The sequence below is a fragment of the Panthera leo genome, chromosome D4 (genome assembly GCF_018350215.1).
Source record: "Panthera leo isolate Ple1 chromosome D4, P.leo_Ple1_pat1.1, whole genome shotgun sequence".
In the NCBI taxonomy this organism is placed as follows: Eukaryota; Metazoa; Chordata; class Mammalia; order Carnivora; family Felidae; genus Panthera; species Panthera leo.
In genome coordinates this window covers 30870329-30891241 of record NC_056691.1, presented here as the reverse complement: position 1 = coordinate 30891241, position 20913 = coordinate 30870329, and the positions used below count along the sequence as shown (strand labels likewise).

The 20913-nt window shown below is 35.6% G+C and overlaps 1 protein-coding gene across 1 annotated transcript in view; it reads left to right on the top strand.

Moving 5' to 3' along the window:
* The window catches only part of ZNF782 (zinc finger protein 782), a 74724-nt gene extending 54385 nt beyond the window's left edge, over nucleotides 1-20339 (top strand). Inside the window, exons 4-5 of the mRNA XM_042912456.1 lie at nucleotides 11208-11303; nucleotides 17053-20339. Coding sequence (XP_042768390.1) covers nucleotides 11208-11303; nucleotides 17053-18923 — 1967 coding nt within the window. The 3' untranslated portion in view covers nucleotides 18924-20339. The remainder of the gene's footprint in view (nucleotides 1-11207; nucleotides 11304-17052) is intronic.
* Nucleotides 20340-20913: the final 574 nt, after the last annotated feature.

Genomic DNA, 20913 nt, shown 5'->3' with positions numbered 1-20913 from the left:
CAGGGAGGAGAATTCCAAAGAGACCCAAACTGAGGCACATAATCTGTGAAAAGACAATCTTGAAAGCAGTGAGAGAAGTGACTCATCACTACAAGGAATCTTCAACACAGTATTAGCTAATTTCTTCCCAGAAACATTGGAGAAGAAAAGGCAGTAGGATGGTGTATGTAAAGTGCTAAAAGAAATAAACTGTTAAGTGACAGTTTTGTATCCATAAAACTAGGAAGAGATTAAGACATTCCCAGATAAGCAAAATCTGAGGGTGTTCATTACTACTGGAGCTACCCTATGAGAAATGCTAAAGGGAGTACTTAAGGTTGAATTGAAAAGATGCTAGCTAGTTACTTTAAGTCATATGAAGATGTAAAGATCTCCAGTAAACAAAATATATGGACAAATATATAAACCTGTATTATCTTAAGTTTGGTTTATAGCTCTACTTTTGACTTTTTACCAAGTTTAATAGACACAAGCATAATAATTATAAATTTATGTTATTTGGATTTATGATAAATACAGATGTAATTTGTAACATCAGTAACCTAAAGGTAGGATTGAACTGTAGAGGTTTTTTAATGTGACTGTAGTTAAGTTGATATAAATTTAAATTAGATTGTTGCAATCTTATGTTATATTTAACCTCTTTGATAACCACAAAGAAAATATCTACAGAATATACACAAATAGAAATGAGAAGAGAATCAAACTGTATCAGCACCAAAACAAAAAAATCAACCTATGGTGGCAGTAATGGAGAAAATGAGGGCAAAGTAGCTATGATACTTATAGAAGCCAATAGCAAAACGGCTCAATTAAATCATTCTTTGTCAGTAAATACTTTAAATGAAAGTATTTAAAAAGTAAGAGATTGGGAGAATGAATTTTTTAAAAATGAGAAAACTGTGCTGTCTGTAGGAGACAATTTAGACCTAAAGACACAAGTTGAAAATGAAAGATGGAGGGGCGCCTGGGTGGCGCAGTCGGTTAAGCGTCCAACTTCAGCCAGGTCACGATCTCGCGGTCCGTGAGTTCGAGCCCCGCGTCAGGCTCTGGGCTGATGGCTCGGAGCCTGGAGCCTGTTTCCGATTCTGTGTCTCCCTCTCTCTCTGCCCCTCCCCCGTTCATGCTCTGTCTCTCTCTGTCCCAAAAATAAATAAAAAACGTTGAAAAAAAAATTTAAAAAAAAAAAAAAAAATGAAAGATGGAAAAAGATATACTATCCAAATAGTAACCAAAAGAGAGTAGAGGCTGTACTAATATCAGACAAAATAGACTTTAAGTCAGAAACTGTTATGAGACAAAGAAGAACATTATATGTTGATAAAAGGGTCAGTTCACCAAGAAGACATAACAGCTGTTACATATATGCACCAAACATCAGAGACCCCAAATATATAAGCAAACGTGAACAGAATTGAAAGCAGAAATACACAGTTGTACAGGAATAAACACTTTAATACTCCACTTTCAATATTGGACTGAGCAACCAAAGAAAAACAGGACTTGAACAACACAAGAAACCAATTGAACTGTACAAACATATAGAAGATTCCAGTCAAGGGACTCCTGGGTGGCTCAGTTGGTTAAGCATCTGACTCTTGTCATGACTCAGGTCATGATCTCATGATCATGAGATCAAGCCCCATGTCAGGCTCTCCACTAAACTGGAGCTTGCTTGGTATTTGCTCTCTCCCTCTTTCTTTGCCCCTCCCTTCCCCCATTGGTACATGCACACACTCTCAAATTTAAAAAAGTAAAATAATTTAATTAAAAAAAGAAGATTCCAGTCAAATGTAATACACTATGTATTTCTCATATGTACATAGTTCATTCTTCAGAATAGAACAAAAATAAAAAGTCTTAATACAATTTATTTTATTTTTATTTTAGAAAGAGTAGGGGAGAAGATCAGAGAGAGAGGGAGAGAATTTCAAGCAGGTTCTATGCTCAGCATGGAGCCCAACACAGGGCTCGATCCCATGACTCTGGGATCATGACATGAGCTGAAATCAAGACTTGGATGCACAACTGACTGAGCCACCCAGGCACCCCAAGTCTTGATACATTTTAAAGATTGAAATCGTATGCAGTATCTGTTCTAATCACAATTAATGAAAATACAGAATCAATGACCATGGAAAATGAATGTCACAAATAAATGGAAAATAAATATCACACTTTTTGTTTTCCCAATTTTTATTTAAATTCTAGATGGTTAATATACAGTGCAATATTGGTTTCAGGAGTAGAATTCAGTGATTCATCACATACGACACCCAGTGCTCATCATAACTAGAGCCCTCCTTAATACCCCTCACCCAGGGGTACTTGGGTAGCTCAGTTGGTTAAGCGTCCAGCCCCTGATTTTGGCTCAGGTGATGATCTCACTGTTGTGAGAGCAAGTCCCACAGGAGGCTCTGCACTGAGCATGGACCCTGCTTGGTATTCTGTCTCTCTCCCTCTCTACCCCTCCACTATGTACACACATGCTTGCTCCCTCTCGCTCTTTCTCTCTTTCAAAATAAATAAGTAAAAACAAATACCCATTTCCCAGCTAGTCCATTACCTATCCACCTTCCTCTATCAACCCTCAGTTAATTCTTTATCATTAAGAGTCTCTTATGGTTTATTTCCCTCTCTTTTCCCTACTTCTATATGTTGATCTGTTTTGTTTTTTAAATTTCACATGAGTAAAATCATAATTCTCCAACTTATTTCACTTAGTATAATGCACTCTAGCTCCATTCATGTCATTGCAAATGGCAAGATTTCTTTTTCTTTTTTGATGGCTGAGTAATACTCCATTGTATATATACCACATCTTCTTTATCCATTCATCAATCAGTGGGCATTTGGGCCCTTTCCATGTTTTGGCTATTGTTGATAATGCTGCTATAAACATTGGGGTGCATGTACCCTCTTGAATCTGTATTTTTGTATCCCTGGGTAAATACCTAGTAGTGTAATTGCTGGGTTGTAGGGCAGTTCTGTTTTCTGTTTTTTGAGAAAACTCTCCTGTTCAGTGTGGCTGCACTCTGAGTTTCCATTCCCACCAACAGTGCAAGAGGGTTGCCTTTTCTCCACATCCTCACCAACACCTGTTGTTTCTTATGTAGTTAATTTTAGCCATTCTGACAGGTGTGACATGGTGTCTCATCTTGGTTTTGATTTGTATTTGTCTGATGATGAGTGATGTTGAGCATGTTTTCATGTGTCTGTTAAAAATCTGGATGTCTTTTTTGGAAAAATGTCTATTCATGTCTTCTGCCCATTTCTTCACTGGGTTATTTGTTCTTTGGGTGTTGAGTTTGATAAGCTCTTTACAGATTTTGAATACTAACCCTTTATCAAATTTGTCATGTGCAAATATCTTCTCCCATTCTGTAGGTTGCCTTTTAGTCTGGTTGATTGTTTCCTTCACTGTGCAGAAGCTCTTTAACTTGAGGAAGTCCCACTAGTTCAGTTTTGCTTTTGTTTCCCTTGCCTCTGGAGAGACATGTCTAGTAAGAAGTTGTTCCAATGGAGGTCAAAGCGATTGCTGCCTGTGTTCTCCTATAGGATTTTGATGGTTTCCTGTCTCACATTTAGGTCTTTAATCCATTTTGAATTTATTTTAGTGTATGGTATAAAGAAGCGGTCCAGTTTCAAGCTTCTGCATGATGCTATCTAGTTATCCCAATGTGACTTGTTGAAGAGACTGTCTTTTTTCCATTGGATGTTCTTTGCTGCTGTGTTAAAGATTAGTTGACCATATAGTTGTGGGTCCATTTCTGGGTTTTCTGTGTCTGTTTTTGTGCCAATACAATACTGTCTTGATGATTATGCCTTTATAATATAGCTTGAAAGCCAGAATTGTTACAGATTTTAGAATTGTTCTAGTTCTGTGAGAAATGCTGGTGGTATTTTGATAGTGATAGCATTACATGTATCAATTGCTTTGGGTAGTATAGACATTTTAACAGTGTTCTTCCAATCCATCCAATGGAATGCTTTTCCATTTCTTTGTGTCCCCTTCAGTTTCTGTCATAAGTGTTCTATAGATTAGAGTACAGATCTTTTATCTCTTTGGTTAGATTTATTCCTAGGTGTCTGTTTTTTGTGCAATTGCAAATGGGATCAATTCCTTGATTTCTTTTTCTGCTGCTTCATTAATGGTGTATAGAAATGCAATCAATTTCTGTACACTGATTTTATATCTTGTCACTTTGCTGAATTCATGTATTCTGCAATTTTTTGATAGAGTGTTTCTGGTTTCCTACATAGAGTATCATGTTGTCTGCAAATAGCGAAAGTTTGACTTCTTCCTTGCCAGTTTGGATGCCTTTTATTTCTTCTTGTTTGCTGAGGGAGTCTAACACTTCCAATACTATGTTGAATAGTAATGGTGAGAGTGGACATCTTTGTCCTTTTCCTGAGTATAGGGAAAAAAGAAAGAAAAGAAAGGAAAAAGAAAGGCTCTCTGTTTTTCCCCATTAAGGAAGATATTAGCTGTATTTCATATATGGCCTTTATGATATTGAGGTATGTTCGTTCCATCTATCCCTGCGTTGTTGAGGGTTTCTATCAAGAATGGATGTTGTATTTTATCAGATGCTTTTTCTGGATCTGTTGAGAGGATTGTACGGTTCTTATCCTTTCTTTCATTAGTGTGATATATCATGTTGATTGATTTGTAGATATTGAACCAACACTGCAGCCCAGGAATAAATCCGACTTGATCATCGTGAATAATTCTTTTCATGTACTGTTGGATTCAATTTTCTAATATCTTGTTAAGAACTTTTCCATCCATGTTCATCAGGAATATTGACCTGTAACTCTCCTTCTTAGTGGAGTTTTTGTCTGGTTTTGGAATCAAGGTGATGCTGGCCTCAAGGTGATGCTGGCCTCATGAGTCTGGAAGTTTTCCTTCCATTTCTCTTTTTTTTTTTTTTTTTTTTTTTTTTTTTGTAACAGCTTCAAAAGAATAGGTGTTAACTCTCTTTAAATGTTTGGTAGAGGGATGCCTGGGTTGCTCAGTCAGTCAAACCTCGGATTCTTGATTTCGATTCAGGTCATGATCTCACAGTTTGTGGGTTTGAGCCCCATGTTGGGCTGTCACTGACAGTGCGGATCCTGCTTGGGATTCTCTCTCTGTCTCTCTCTCTCTCTTCTCATCCCCTTCCTGCTCCCCCTCCTCTCCTTCCTCTTCCTCTGCTTGTGCGTGCGCTCTCTCTCTCTCTCTCAAAAAATAAACTTTTAAAAATAAATAAAAAATATAAATGTTTGGTAGAATGCCCCTGGAAAGCCATCTGGCCCTGGACTCTTGTTTGGAGATTTTTTATTACTGATTCAATTTCTTCAATGGTTATAGGTCTATTCAAATTTTCTTTTTTTTTTTTTTTAATGTTTTTTATTTAGTTTTTGAGAGAGAGAATGTAAGCAGGGGACGGGCAGCGAGAGAGGGGGACAGAGGATCTGAAGTGGGCTCTGTGTTGACAGGTTGACCGCAGCAAGCCTGATGTGTGGCTTGAACTCATGAATGATGAGATCATGACCTGAGCTGAAGTTAGACAGTCAGCAAACTGAGTCACCCAGGCACCCTAGGTCTGTTCAAATTTTTAATTTCTTCCTGTTTCAGTTTTAGTAGTTTGTATGTTTCTAGGAATTTGTCCGTTTCTTCCACATTGCCCAATTTGTTGGCATATAATTTCTTATAATACTCTCTTATTGTTTGTTTTTCTGTGGTGTTGGTTGTTATCTCTTCTCTTTCATTCATGATTTTATTTACTTGGGTCCTTTCCTTTTTCTTTTTGATAAATCTGGTTAGGGGTTATCAATTTTGTTAATTCTTTCAAAGCATCTGCTCCTAGTTTTGTTGATCTATTGTACTGTTTTGTTTTGTTTTGTTTTTTTCCCAGTATCATTGATTTCTGCTCTAATCTTTATTATTTCCCGTCTTCTGCTGTTTTGGGGCTTTATTTGCTGTTCTTTTTCCAGGTCCTTTAGGTGTAAGGATAGGTTGTATTTGAGCCATTTCTTCCTTCTTTAGGAAGGCCTGGATTGCTATATATTTCTGTCTTATGACCACCTTTGTTGCACCCCTGAGGTTTTGGACTGTTGTGTTTTCATTTTTACTGGCTTCCATGTAGTTTTTAATTTCCTCTTTAATTTCTTTGTTAACCCATTCATTCTTTAATGATATTCTTTAATCTCCAAGAATTAGTGGTCTTTCCAAATTTTTTCTTATTGTTGACTTTAAGTTTCATAGTGGTGTGGTCTGAAAATATGCATGGTGTGATATTATTCTTTTTGTACTTGTTGAGGGCTGATTTGTGACCCAGTATGTGATCTATTCTGGAGAATGTTCCATGTGCACTCAAGAGGAATGCGTATCCTGCTGCTTTAGGATGGTATATTTTGAATATATCTGTTAAGGCTGGTCCAGTGTGTCATTCAATGCCATTGTTTCCTTATTGATTTTCTGCTTAGATGATCTGTCTATTGCTACAGGGGGGGTGTTGGATGCTATTATTATTACAAATGAGTTTCATTATGTTAACCATAAACATAAACTCATTTGTAATAATAATACCACAAATTTATTTATATATTTGGGTGCTTTCAAGTTGGGGGCATAAATATTTATAGTTGTTAGATCTCGGTACATAAACCCCTTAATTATGATATAATGCCCTTCTTCATCTCTCGTTACAGTCTGTTTTAATATCTATTTTGTCTGATGTAAGTATGGCTACTCTGGCTTTCTTTTGACATCCATTAGCAAGATAGATGCTTCTCCATCCCCTTTCAATCTGCAGGTGTCTTTATATCTAAAATGAGTCTCTTGTAGGCAATGTATAGATGGGTCTTATTTTCTTATCCATTATGATACCCTATGTCTTTTGATTGGAGCATTTAGTCCATTTACCTTTGGAGTGATTATTGAAAGATAGGAATTTAGTGCCATTGTGCTGTCTGTACAGTTGGTCTTTCTGGTGATGTTCTTGGTCCTTTCTAGTCTTCGTTGCTTTTGGTCTGTTATGTTTTATTTTGTTTTTTTCTCCACTCAGAGTCCCCCTTAAAATTTCTTGCAAGGCTGGTTTAGTGGTCATAAACTCCTTTAGTTTTTGTTTGTCTGGGAAACTCTTTATCTTTCCTTCTATTTTGAATGACAGTCTTGCTGGATAAAGAATTCTTATGCATATTTTTCCAATTCAGCATGTTGAATATATCCTGCCACTCCCTTCTTACCTGCCAAGTTTCTGTGAACAAGACTTTCTTTTTATTATGTTTGCATGGTATTTTTTTTTTGTTTCTTTTACTTATAGTTTATTTTACTTTGTTCCTTTTACTTAATTTGTTCCTTTTACTTATAATTTATATGTGTCTTTAATGTGAATTTCTTGTATACATCATATATTTGGGTCTGGCTTTTATATCATATCTGTTAATCTCTGCCTTTAATTGTAATGATTAGACCATTTATGTCTAACATTAAATGTACCATATGGCTATTTGCTAGCTATTTTTGCAATTTTTTTTCATTTTTCTGCTTTTGCTGCTTTTTTGGATTAATTGTATATTTTGAATGATTTATTACATCTAGATTAGTGGTTTATTAGCTGTGCCTCTCTTCTGTGGATATGTGGTTGCTTTAGCACTTACAGCATACATCGGTAACTTACCACAATCTACTTCAAATAATTTTTTCACTTCATTTATGATAATTTTGTAATTTTCCATTTTTTACCTGCTACTTTTTATGCTATTGTCATTGTATATTTTACATATACATACATATATATAACATATATTATAAACCTTACAGTGTGCTATTTTAAAAGATAATTTACCATTTTTTTTAAAAAGCATTCTGAAAATAAGAAAAGCATATTTTATATATCATCATGTTTCCAGGTTATGGTGCTCTGCATTTCTGTGTATGAATACAGATTTCTACCTGATAGCAATTTTCTTCAGTCTGAGCATTTCTTTTAACTTCTCCTGTAATATATGTCAGTTGGTAATAAATTCAGCTTTAACTGAAAATGTGTTGTATTTGCTAAATGTAGAATTAAAGGTTGACTTTTTTCCTTCAGTACTTTAAAATTGTCACTTCATTGTTTTCTGGCTATATAATTTCTGGCAAGAAGTAGGCATTCATTTTTATTTTTGTTCCTCTATACGTATTGTACCTTTCCCAGTCTACTTAAGATTTTCTTTTCATGGAATGAGATCTGGCCATTTGCAATAACATGGATGGACCTAGAGGGCATATTAAGTGAAATAAGTCAGTCAGAGAAAGACAAATACCATATGATTTCATTCCTTTTGGAATTTAAGAAACAAAACAAATGAACAAACGAACCAAAAAAGGGCCAAACAAAAAGAGCAGACTCTTAAATACAAAGAACAAACTGGTAGTTGCCAGAGGGGAAGTCGGTGGGGGGAATGATGAAATTGATAAAGGGGATGCAAAGTAAATTTATCTTGTTGAGCACTGAGTAACATATAGAATTGGTGAATGATTATATTGTACACGTGAAACTAATATAAAACTATGTTAATTATATTTTTAAAAAAAGATTTTCTGTTGATATTATCAGCAGTTTTTAGCAGTGTGATTACAGTGTACCTTGGTGTGGATTTCTTCATCTTTCTGCTCCTTAATTCATTTAGCTTTTTGGATCTAAGGGTTTGTACACATTATCAAAATTTGAACATTTGCCCATTATTTCTTCAAATGTTTTTATCTTTCTTTTTTTCTTCTGAAATTTTTATTGTACCTGTGTTAAACTACTTGATATCATCACACAGGTCACAGATAACTAATTCTGTTTATTATTTTCTGGTCTTTATTCACTGGGTTTCTTCTTTCATAGTTTTCTTGTTGCTGTTGTTTTTTGGGTTTTGGGGGTTGTTTTTGTTTTTGTTTTGCTATGCCTTAAAGTATCCATTATGTTATTTATCATTCCTTATGTGGTATCTATTCTCTTCTTAATCCCATTTAGTGTTTTCTTGTTTGTTGTTTGGTTGGTTGGTTTTCTCATTTCAGATATTTTTTATATTTAGGATTTTAGTTTGGAAATTTTTAAGTAAGTTCTCTTTTGTTCTCATCATGTTTATGTTTTTCTTTCTCTTCTTGAACATATGGTGTATATTTGCAGTTTTATTTATTTTTTTTTAATTTTTTTAACGTTTATTTATTTTTGATACAGAGAGAGACAGAGCATGAATGGGGGAGGGGCAGAGAGAGAGGGAGACACAGAATCAGAAACCGGCTCCAGGCTCTGAGCCATCAGCCCAGAGCCCGACGCGGGCCTCGAACTCACGGACCACGAGATCGTGACCTGAGCTTAAGTCGGACGCCCAAACCAACTGAGCCACCCAGGCGCCCCAATATATTTGCAGTTTTAAATGGACTTGATTATTTTATCATGTGTTATTTCTTACTCTGTTGCTACTGATTGATTTTCTCCTCAGTTAGAGTTGTATATCCTTACTTCTATTCACAACTCATAATTTGTTATTGGCCGCTGGGTGTTGTGAATTTTATATTGTTAGTTTCTAGTTTTGTTGTATTATTTTAAATCTTTTGAGGCGTTTTCTGATGTATAGTTAAGTTACTTGGAATTAATTTGATCATTTCAAGGCTTGTTTTAAGCTTTGTTACATTAGATTCAGAGCTCACTTTAGGACTAATTGGCTCCTCTTTTAAGCAACAGACAATTTTCTGGTATTCTTCCCAATTGGCCTTGAAGTAGGAGATTTTTCTACCCTGCCTGGTACAGCAGAAACTTCCTACATTTGTTTATGCTTTGATGATTTTTTCAGCCCACTCTGATTCACTGGTCTTTCCCCAACCTTAAGTATCTCTTACATACTTGCACAAGTTAGGAGACTCTTCTGCAAATCTCTAAGACTGTGTATCACTATACCTTTTTCTTTTCTGCTGTTTTATCCTTAACAATTCTAGTTGTCACGGATTCCTAAAAATTTAATTATGTCATTTCAACTTACTGAGTCAGCCAGGCTTTTTTTTTTTTTTTTTTTTTTTGGATCTTTTTGTTATGTAGGATGTAAAGTCTTCTGGGCAATAAGCTGTGTGATAAGGGAAATTTTCAACTTTTAATATTTGTGGGCCCTGCTCCTGGGCTTCCAGGGAAGCTATGCATTAACATTTACCAAGGTAAAAATGACTTGGCAAAACCTCAAAGCATTGGTTCTATTTCTGCCCCAAGCGTACATCTGCTTCAAATAAAAAAAAAATAAAAAAAAATAAAAAAAAGGAACATTCCAAACATAAAGATAAGAAAAACAAAACAAAAAACTCTCCCTGGTTCCCATAAGATTAAAGTCATACAACCTTGCACATAATAAAAACATAAGATAAAGTCTGTAGCTTTCTGGAATGTCCTTCCTCTTGATTTGTGACTCTTTATGTAAAGAACATATATAACCGTGCACCAAATGTTCCTTCCCTGGAACACTCTCATCCTTGTAAAGATTGTGTATCGGCAGTTGTCCTAACTTGGGTTCAAATATAATTCTTCCTTTCTCTTTAAAAAAAAATTTTAATGCTATATTTTAATTTTGAGAGGGAGCACAAGCGAAGGAGGGGCAGAGAGAGAAGGGGACAGAGGATCTGAAGCAGGCTCCATGCTGACAGCAACTAGCCCAGTGGGGCTCAAACTCATGAACCATGAGATCATGACGTGAGCTGAAGTTGGAAGCTTAACTCACTGAGCCAGCCAGGAGTCCCTCTTTAAAAATTTTGTAAATGTTTGTTCATTTTTATTGAAGTGTGATAATCATAGGACTCACCTCCTTTGTTTTCCTCTTGTAAGTATCCCACCAGACTGCCTGGTGTCTGAAGTCTAAAAACCAGTTTATACAGTTTGTATGCTTTTTTAAATTCTGCTATGGAGGGGTAAATCAGTTCCTTTCACTCTGTTATGGCAAGTTTGGGAAGTCCTTCTGAAATCTTGTTTGAAACACAGGCATTAACTGTTTTAGAATTTAACATCACTTAGGCTTGTGATTCGGGGTTTTAAGATAGATCCTTGATGAGCCTTAAAAAATGTTTTTTGTTATCACTTCCCCCCTCACAAAAATTGTCATGAACACCCTGAATGTTCCACTTTTGAAACTATACCTTCCTTCACATTCTGAAACAGTGAAACCTGTGCAGCTAACTCAAGTGCTAAATTATTTCCCTTTTACAGGGTACTGCTTTACAAAACCAGAACTGATCTTCACATTGGAGCAAGGAGAAGATCCATGGTTATTAAAGAAAGAATTTCTAAGAAAAGGCTCCCCAGGTGAGTTATTGAATACTGGCAGAAGGCATCCAAGAAAATTAGGTACAAAGTGATGAGTTGGAAGTGAGCAGTTTGAAACATTTTGCAGTACTGTCCTTTTTACAGGCTTTTACATTTGAAATTATAAAAATAATAGATCTAATAAAATGTGGAAGGGGCCAGCTAACACAAGGAATGGATTGTAAGCATGTTTGTATTCTTAATCTTTAAAAGATGGGAGCTAAGTATCCCATTTGAAGCTGAAAAGTAACGAATTCTGCATACTTAACAGTAAAAAAGGTAGAAACTAAAGTTAATAAAACAACTAAACTTGAGAGTCAGCAGATCAGAAAAGAGAAAGGAATGATAATTTTTTTTTAATGTTTATTTATTTTGAGAGAGAGAAAGAGACAGAAGAGTGTGAGTGGGGGAGGGGCAGAGAGAGGGAGACACAGAATCTGAAGCAGACTACAGGCTCTAAGCTGTCAGCACAGAGCACAATGTGGGGCTCAAAACATGGGCTGAAGACCACGAGATCATGACCTGAGTCGAAGTTGGATGCTAAACCGACTGAGCCACCCAGGCGCCCCAGGAACCATGATGTTTTTCAATTTTTTTAATGTTTATTTATTTTTGAGAGAGAATGAGCAGTGGAGAGTCAGAGAGGGAGGGAGACACAGAATCTGAAGCAGGCTCCAGGCTCCAGGCTCTAAGCTGTCAGGCCGACATGAACTGTGAGATCATGACCTGAGCCAAAGTCAGATGCTTAACCAACTAAGCCATCTAGGCACCCCAGGAAACATAATTTTATCATTATATAATAATTAATTACTAGGGGCGCCTGGGTGGCGCAGTCGGTTAAGCGTCCGACTTCAGCCAGGTCACGATCTCGCGGTCCGTGAGTTCGAGCCCCGCGTCAGGCTCTGGGCTGATGGCTCGGAGCCTGGAGCCTGTTTCCGATTCTGTGTCTCCCTCTCTCTCTCTCTGCCCCTCCCCCGTTCATGCTCTGTCTCTCTCTGTCCCAAAAATAAATAAAAAACGTTGAAAAAAAAATAATTAATTACTAGAACCCATCTAAATAAATAGATAATTAAGGAATTACATAATGTAATTGGAAAGGATAATTCCTGGAGCAAACTGTATCCTTCCTAATTATTAGAAGTTAAACGTGTTTGAGCAAAGATAGAAGAATTTCTTATAAAGCTGTATAAAGAGTCCCCAATAAATTGTGTCAACTATACTTCAATTAAAAAAAAAAAGTCCCCAGGACAACCACTACATTCACTGATTCTCTTACTCAGCATATAGTCATACTCATAGCTAAGATTTATAAAGTGAAATGATTGGTACAAAGCAAAATTAGCAAAGAGAAAATGGACAAAGTCCAGAGGAAACAGGTGCAAGCTTCCATCGCCCCAGCAATGGATGTGGCAACACATGTGAAATGTTGTCTACCTGGAAAGTTCATTAACGACTAGGTTCTTGGGAACCATTTCAAAATCTAAATTCCCAGATGCCAGCCAAGGATTAATCTTACAAGTACACCTTCTAAGGTAATAATCTCAGGCCTGCTGTGTTAAGTGTTCTGCACAAAAGCTATGCAAATACACTAATATACAGTAAGGTAAATCTATCTGCCATATCAACTAATATGTGAATGAATTAAATTCACCTATTAAGATAACATGCCACCAAATTGTATCAGAGATATGCCTAAAAAGTAACATACAAAGTTTGAAATATAGTCATGAATTGTTAAGCCCAAAATGTAAAATAAGATCACGTCAAAAACAGAGAAGAAAAAGGACAGTTTGATAAAGCTAAAAAAGATCATGTTTAAAGGATATATGAAAGTTTTGAATATTGGTGCACCAAATAGATTATCAAGATTCAAAACAAGAAACAGCAAGAGTTATAAGGAGAAGTAGGTGTACATTAGATGCAGTAGACTTTAATAAGCCGCTCTGATTTCATACCAGACCCAGTGGAGTCTAGAATAGTGCTCAGGAAACTATCCCTAGGTCAGATCCTGCCTGCTGCTTTTTTTGGTAAAGAAACATTTATTACAACACAGCCATATCCATTTGTTTATGTATTCACACTGCAGAGTTGAGTAACATGGGTTTGAACTGCACAGGTTTTCTTCTGTGTGGATTTTTTGTTCAATAAATACAGTACAGCACTATAAATGTATTTGCCCTTTCTTATGATTTTCTTAATATTTTCTTTTCTGTAGCTAACTTCATTGTATGAATACAGTATATAAAAAAGAATACAGGGTATAATAATGTGACATACAAAACATGTTAATTGACTTTATGTTATTGGTATGGCTTCTGGTCAACAGCAGGCTATTAATAGTTAAGTTTTTGGTGAGTCAAAAATTGTAATGCAGATTTTCAACTATGTCATGGGGTGGGGGTGGAAGTTGGTGCTCCTAAACCCCATGTTGTTCAAGAGTCAACTATAATTGCAACAGAGACTACATGACCAGCAAAGCCTGACACATTTATTCTCTGGCCTTTTACAAAGAAAGTTTGCCAACCTCTGATCTAGAAAGTATAAATAGCATACTTTATAAAATGAGTCTATTAAGTGTCTTTCAAAACTCTATTCTGAAAACAAAAAATAAACCTGCTTTTAAATGACTTTGGAATATTGAGAAAATGTACAAGCATTTTAGACAAACATCAATAAATTCCACAAGGTAGAGATACTGTTGTTCAGTAACACTGTAAATTGCAAACAATATGAGAAAAGTTAAAATTCCTCTATCTTAAAATCAGTGATGAATATATATCTTAAAAACCTATTTTATCGGGGCACCTAGGTGGCTCCGTCAGTTAAGCACCTGACTCTTGATTTCTGCTTAGGTCATGATCTCACACTTCACGAGTTCTAGCCCTGCACTGTCAGTGCAGAGCCTGCTTGGGATTCTTTCTCTCTCCTTCTGTCTCTGCCCCTTCCCTGTATTCCCTCATGCTCCCTCTCTCAAAAATAAATTAATAAACTTAAAACCTATTTTACCAAAAGGTAAATCAAAAATTAAAGAATATCCAGAAAATTTTTTTAATGAAAAACATGTTTTAATTAAAAACTTTGGACTGTAGATAAAGCAGTGCAGAATTTTTAGTGTCATATACAGTTGACCTTGAACAACACAGGTTTGAACTTCATTGATCTCCTTATACATGGATTTGTTTTTTCAATAAATACAGTACAGTACTATAGATATATTTTCTTTTTTCTTAGTAACATTTTCTTTTCTCTAGCTTACTTTATTATAAGAATACAGTATATAATACATGTAACTTACAAAATATGTGTTAATCAACTGTTTATCTTATTGGTAAGGCTTCTGGCCAATAGGACTATTAGGAAAGTTTTGGGGGAGTCAGAAATTATACACAGATTTTCAACTGCAAGTGGGAGTCAACACCCCTAAGCCCTGTGTTGTTCAAGGGTCAAGTGTACTTATTTAACAAGTGAGAGAGTTGTAAAAGAAATCTTAAGTAAAGCAAAAGATATAATAAAAACTATAATGGTATAAATTATAAAGCAAAAGGTAGTTTTGGAATAAAAATAAATAATGTAGCTAACCTCAGCCAGAAAAAGGAAAGAAAGCACATTACTCATAAAATTTGGAACAGATTCCTATTTCTGTAAAATAACCTTGGAATACTTTAGCCTATACTTTATCTCTTACTTTTGTAAACTTCTAACCCATTTGATGGATGTGTCAAAGATAACGAGATATCTGTGCCAGATAGCATATGGTTATCAAATGAGATCCCCTCGCCCCCAAAAGGATGGTCTGTTTTATTTTTCCTTACTCTGGTGTGTATATATATATATGCACATCATATGATAAATATTTTTTAATAACATTGTGGATTGATTCCAAACCCAGATGGAGATAACTATTTCATATTTATTCATTCAGAAGACATTCATAAATGCAATGCCCAAGTAAAATTTCTGGGACTTTTGAATTCTCAGTTGTAGGTCAGCAATTGATCTGAGCCCTTATATGTGCAGAGCTCTCTAGGTAATTCTCTAGGTAATTCTGAGGCACACTGCTTTTTATGGACCACTGACTTTACATCAGAGAAGGATCCAAAGAATATCACAGTGAGGGTTTCATTTTGGAAAAGTGAGCAAAACTACGTAAAATATATTTCATATCATATAAGGTGCTGTGAATTAAAAAATTAAACCAGTATTATAAGTATATCCAAGAAAAAGAAAATGCTGCTGATTTAACTATGGACTTGCCATCAATTTTAAGATGCCTTCTGATTTCAGTTATGGTAATTTGCTTTAAAAATCATGGGTCACGGTGGGTGCTCTCTATATCCCTTGTTAAAATGAATGATATAGGCAGAATGATACTTCTGTCAGATTTTAAAATAAATGTTGCTTAAATTTGTGAGAAGATATTAGAAGCCTTTTTGTTGATGTTGTTGTTGTTAAGTTTGGGGAAGATAGCTTTGCTGTGCCTGAAGGACATCTAGATTCTATATAGTCCTAAGGCTAGAATGGAGGGTAATTTACGGAAACTTATAAATATAAAATTATATGGAAATGAACCAAGTAATGGGGACTGATATCTTACCAAGATTAGAGCAGAAAATACTGTGAACTGGTAGAATGATAGCCAGAACACATAATGTTCATGCAGTTAATGTGAAACTTTCTTTCCCTAAATCACTTAAATCTTTCATCTCTTGGTCCCTAGGGCACTGTTTTCAAGGCCTTCACATATTTTTACAATAGGCCTGACATTTTTGCTAGAAGTGTGGGTAGAAGCAGGAAAATAAGTGTTAAATATGCACAGGAAACATATGGTAAATAAATACAAAAGATACTTGTTTTTAGGGCCAGTTTGGAACATGATCCTTTAGGTTCTTGTGGTCAAAAAAACAAAACAAACAAACAAAAAAAACCCTAGATATGCTGAAAAACAGAATCAAGGATTGAGCAAGCAAGGTATTTTGGGGAAATTATGAGCAAGCACATTGAAAAGAGAAAAGTTAAAGTTTGATGACCAAGAGATAGTCAGTATTGAACAATTCTGATATACCAAGGTAGGTATGAGAACCAGGATAGAGCAGTGATTCCCAATATAGATGGAAAATTACTTAATTCCCATCATTTTTTCTTTTCATACTTCTACTGATATACTTGTTTCTACTGATATACTTGTATACTGATATACAGAGAGAATAAAAGCATGACAAGTAGAATTATTTTTTTCACCATGAGGAATTTGGTGCCATTATAAGTTAATTTTAGTGTTGTTGTATAGACTGGAAAAAATGGAGCTCCAACTGAAATCATATAGACTAATGATTATGCTCCCATTGCAATCTGTATTTCACGAAGAACCTAGACTCTGGTATTTTTTCCTAATGCATATTCTATGTCAGATAAATCCACTGAAGGCCTTTAATCTATTTAATGCCATAATCTTTGCTAAATTCATCCCATTCTCTGATTTTTTCTGTTCTTTTCTGTTTCCAAGATCCATCTCTCTTGAATATATTCTCCATTCTCAGTTTTTCCTTTCCTTTATATCTTCTTATTTATTTCTAATTACTTCTCTTTTTCTACTACAAAAAAGAGAAAATATACACTTGGAATTACTGTATTGTTGCAAAACTTCGCCAGGAACCAAGGAGTCAAATACATAATAGGGCATGTATCTTTATGTCCCATTCCATAAGTGTGTTAAATATCATAAAGTATTTTTAATTTTCTCATTTTTTAGAAGAATACCAACCTAATCAACTCTCAGAGAAGAGCCTAGAAAACCAAGGCAAATATTTGTGGCAAGTTTTATTCACCAACAGATCATTGACTACAGAGGAAGAGTTTTCAGGAAAACCATGTAATCTGGACATAAACAATTTAACTCCAAGAACAATGCCCTATAAATTTGACAGTACAGGACCTGCTTACCTACATCTCAGCTCAGTGGCTCCACATTGTCAGTATTCAAGAAAGAAGGCTCATGAGCTTAATGTATGTGAGAAATGGCTCCTCAGTATTAAAGAGGGAAGAACTAATACTGGAGAGAAGTCTTTTGTTTGTAGTAAAAACATGAAAGCCTTTAGTCATAAAGAGAAGGTTACTCAGCATCAGACAATTCAGACTTTGCAGGAAGCTTCTGAATACAATGAATGTGGAAAAGCTTTCCTTGAAAAGACTGTCCTCATTACATCTAAGAGTACCCACCCAAAAGTGAAATCTTATAAATTTAATAAATTTGGGGGAAAACAATGTGATAAGTCAACTTTTATGGTCTCTCATAGCAATAATCCAGAGGAGAAGAGTCATTATGAGCTTAATGAATATGAATGTACTGAAAACAGAAATAATTTCAGTAGGGCCACTCAGAAAACTGACACAGAAGGGAAGTCTTTCAACCAAAAATCACAAATTAGAGAACATCAGAAAATTCACATAGGAGTGAAACCCTTTGAACATGGAAAGAATTTCAACCGTAATTCAGCCCTCACAGTGCATCAGAGAACTCACACAACAGACAGATCTGATTATGACACATTATCAGAGACATTAGTTTGTCAGTCAGCTTTCAACATACATCAGAGAACTCCTATAACAGAGAAACCATATGAATGTAATGAATGTGGAAAATCCTGCTCTATGAATTCATTTTTGATTCAGTCTCTAGCAAGTCACACAGGGGAGAAACCCTATGAATGTCACACATGTGGGAAAGCTTTCAGTGAGAAGTCACGCCTAAGAAAACATCAGAGAACTCACACAGGAGAGAAACCATATAAATGTGATGGTTGTGAGAAGGCTTTCAGTGCAAAGTCAGGCCTAAGAATACATCAGAGAACTCACACAGGGGAGAAACCTTATGAATGTAATGAATGTGGGAAATCTTTCAACTATAAGTCAATCCTCATAGTACATCAGAGAACTCACACAGGGGAGAAACCTTTTGAATGTAATGAATGTGGAAAATCTTTCAGCCACATGTCAGGCCTAAGGAATCATCGGAGAACTCACACAGGGGAAAGACCTTATAAATGTGATGAATGTGGGAAGGCTTTCAAACTGAAGTCAGGTCTAAGAAAACATCACAGAACTCACACAGGAGAGAAGCCCTATAAATGCAATCTATGTGGGAAAGCTTTTGGTCAAAAATCACAACTCAGAGGACATCATAGAATTCACACAGGGGAGAAACCCTACAAATGTAATCATTGTGGGGAAGCTTTCAGCCAGAAATCAAACCTCAGAGTGCATCACAGAACTCACACTGGGGAGAAACCCTATAAATGTGATGAGTGTGGAAAAACTTTCAGGCAGAAATCAAATCTCAGAGGACATCAGAGAACTCACACAGGGGAGAAACCCTATGAATGTAATGAGTGTGGAAAAGCTTTCAGTGAGAAGTCGGTCCTAAGAAAACATCAGAGAACTCACACAGGGGAAAAACCCTATAATTGTAATCACTGTGGAGAAGCTTTCAGCCAGAAGTCAAACCTCAGAGTCCATCAGAGAACTCACACAGGGGAGAAACCCTATAAATGTGATAAATGTGGGAAAACTTTCAGCCAGAAATCAAGCCTTAGAGAACATCAGAAAGCCCACACAGGGAGTTAAACATATGAATGTAAAGAATATGGAAAAACTTTGAGCCAGAAATCAAATCTCACAGTACAAAAGAGAAAGAATCCTATGAATACAATCAACACTTGCAAGTTCCTCTGTAAGATACCAACCTTCACAAACATCAGAGAACTTAACAGGACAGAAATTCGTGGAATATATTTTCTATGGGCAGTCTTTCACCCAGAGTGCAGTCCTCATTATGGATCAGAGAACTCAGCCAGCAAAGAAAATGTAAAGATAATGAATGTGAAAAATACTCTGTACTCAATCCTCAGAAAAATCACACTGCAGAAAAGCTCTGGGAATGTATAAAAATGTGAAAGCTTTGTATCAGTAATCAAAACTTCCTCATCATCAGAGAAATGATTCAGTGGGAAACCTGAGAATGTAATAAGTGTTGGATAACCTTTAGCCAAAAGTCAGCTTTCTTAGTACAACAGAAAATATATAGAGACTAGAGATCTAATCAATAAAAACAAAAAATGAGGCAATGGATGTGAGAATCCTTCTATTATAAATCAACTCTCAATTTGACTTACACAGAAGTAATCCCCGTATGCCATAATGACTAGTAATTGTTCACAAAAACAAAAAACAAAAAAAAAAAAAACCACCATTTCCTCTCTCCCTCATGCCACACCTAGTCTAAATTTCTCAACTAGTGCCACCCAAATGGGGTCATGTTAGTAACCTCTGGCTAGTGGAATATGGGGATCATTGACAAGCCTTGTTGAAAACATCCCTCAAATTCCCAATGTTTTCTCCTGTCCCTTATCATAATGGAGTGGAGATTGCCTTCAGTGAAACCATGGGAGTCATATGCTGAAAATGGGAGAGTACAAGATAGAAGGAAACAGAAAAAGAGTGACTGGAATAGAGTTTTCTCCAACATGTACACAGACTTTTTGCGGCAAGGAAATAAACTTGTTCTCTGCTGAGTTACAGATTTGGGTATACTTAATACTGACATATACTCACCAACCCTCAGTAAAGCCTATGAATATGATTTCTGTGGATATCTGAACTCAACGTATATCAGAAACCTGACACAGGAGAAACCCCTGACAACATCCTGAATGACCATAGTTTATATCCACAACTCTTCATCAGTCAGGTAAATATCAGTGGAAGAAATCCAACATTTGAATATACATAGGAAATCCTTTACCAAAAAAAAATGGTTTCTCATTAAATATCTGATAATTGAATTGTAAATGTATGAAAGTTTTCAACAAGTCATCAAACTTTAATCTCTCTCAGAATGTGTTACAAGGGGAAAATCTGTCAATTTGAGAAAGGTAAGTAATGGTGCTTACTTAGACGTTGTTCTATGAGACTGTTATTTCATATCTATTATTAAGACAGTTACTGAAACATAACAGTGTTGATACAACATTCACTAGAATAATAAGCTTTAAAAGAATAAGAAATAAATTGCATAAACTGAACAGCATTGAATGTATGTGATTATTTTCTGAGTTCTCTAATTTTTGTCTGTGTGGGTTTGTATACATGCATACCACTTACCAGGTGTTAGTTAATATGTGTACTGGAACTCTACATCATTGTAGTATAATTATGTACCTTGCTAATTAACTATTCTGACATCAGCTACGTTTTGCCACATAGAGATTAATAACAAACCTTTTACAGAAAGTATCTGAAAAGTGAGAATCCCATACTACATGTACATTTAGGAAAGGCCATTGTTACTAACAGTCTCTTCAAAGAAGCCAAACAACGTTTTCTGTGTACCTCTGTATTATCTCAGGGTCACCAAAACATTTAAGCACATTTAACCATACACACACACACACACACACACACACACACACACACACATCTTCATTGTCACTGATTGTTTTCTCAGAAGTGTCAAGTATACTGAGGAGCCCTTTGTAGGCATTCTTTACTTATGATACTGTGTTTTTTATTTCAAGCACTTAAATTTTATTAAACTTTCCATATTTCTGCTGAAATA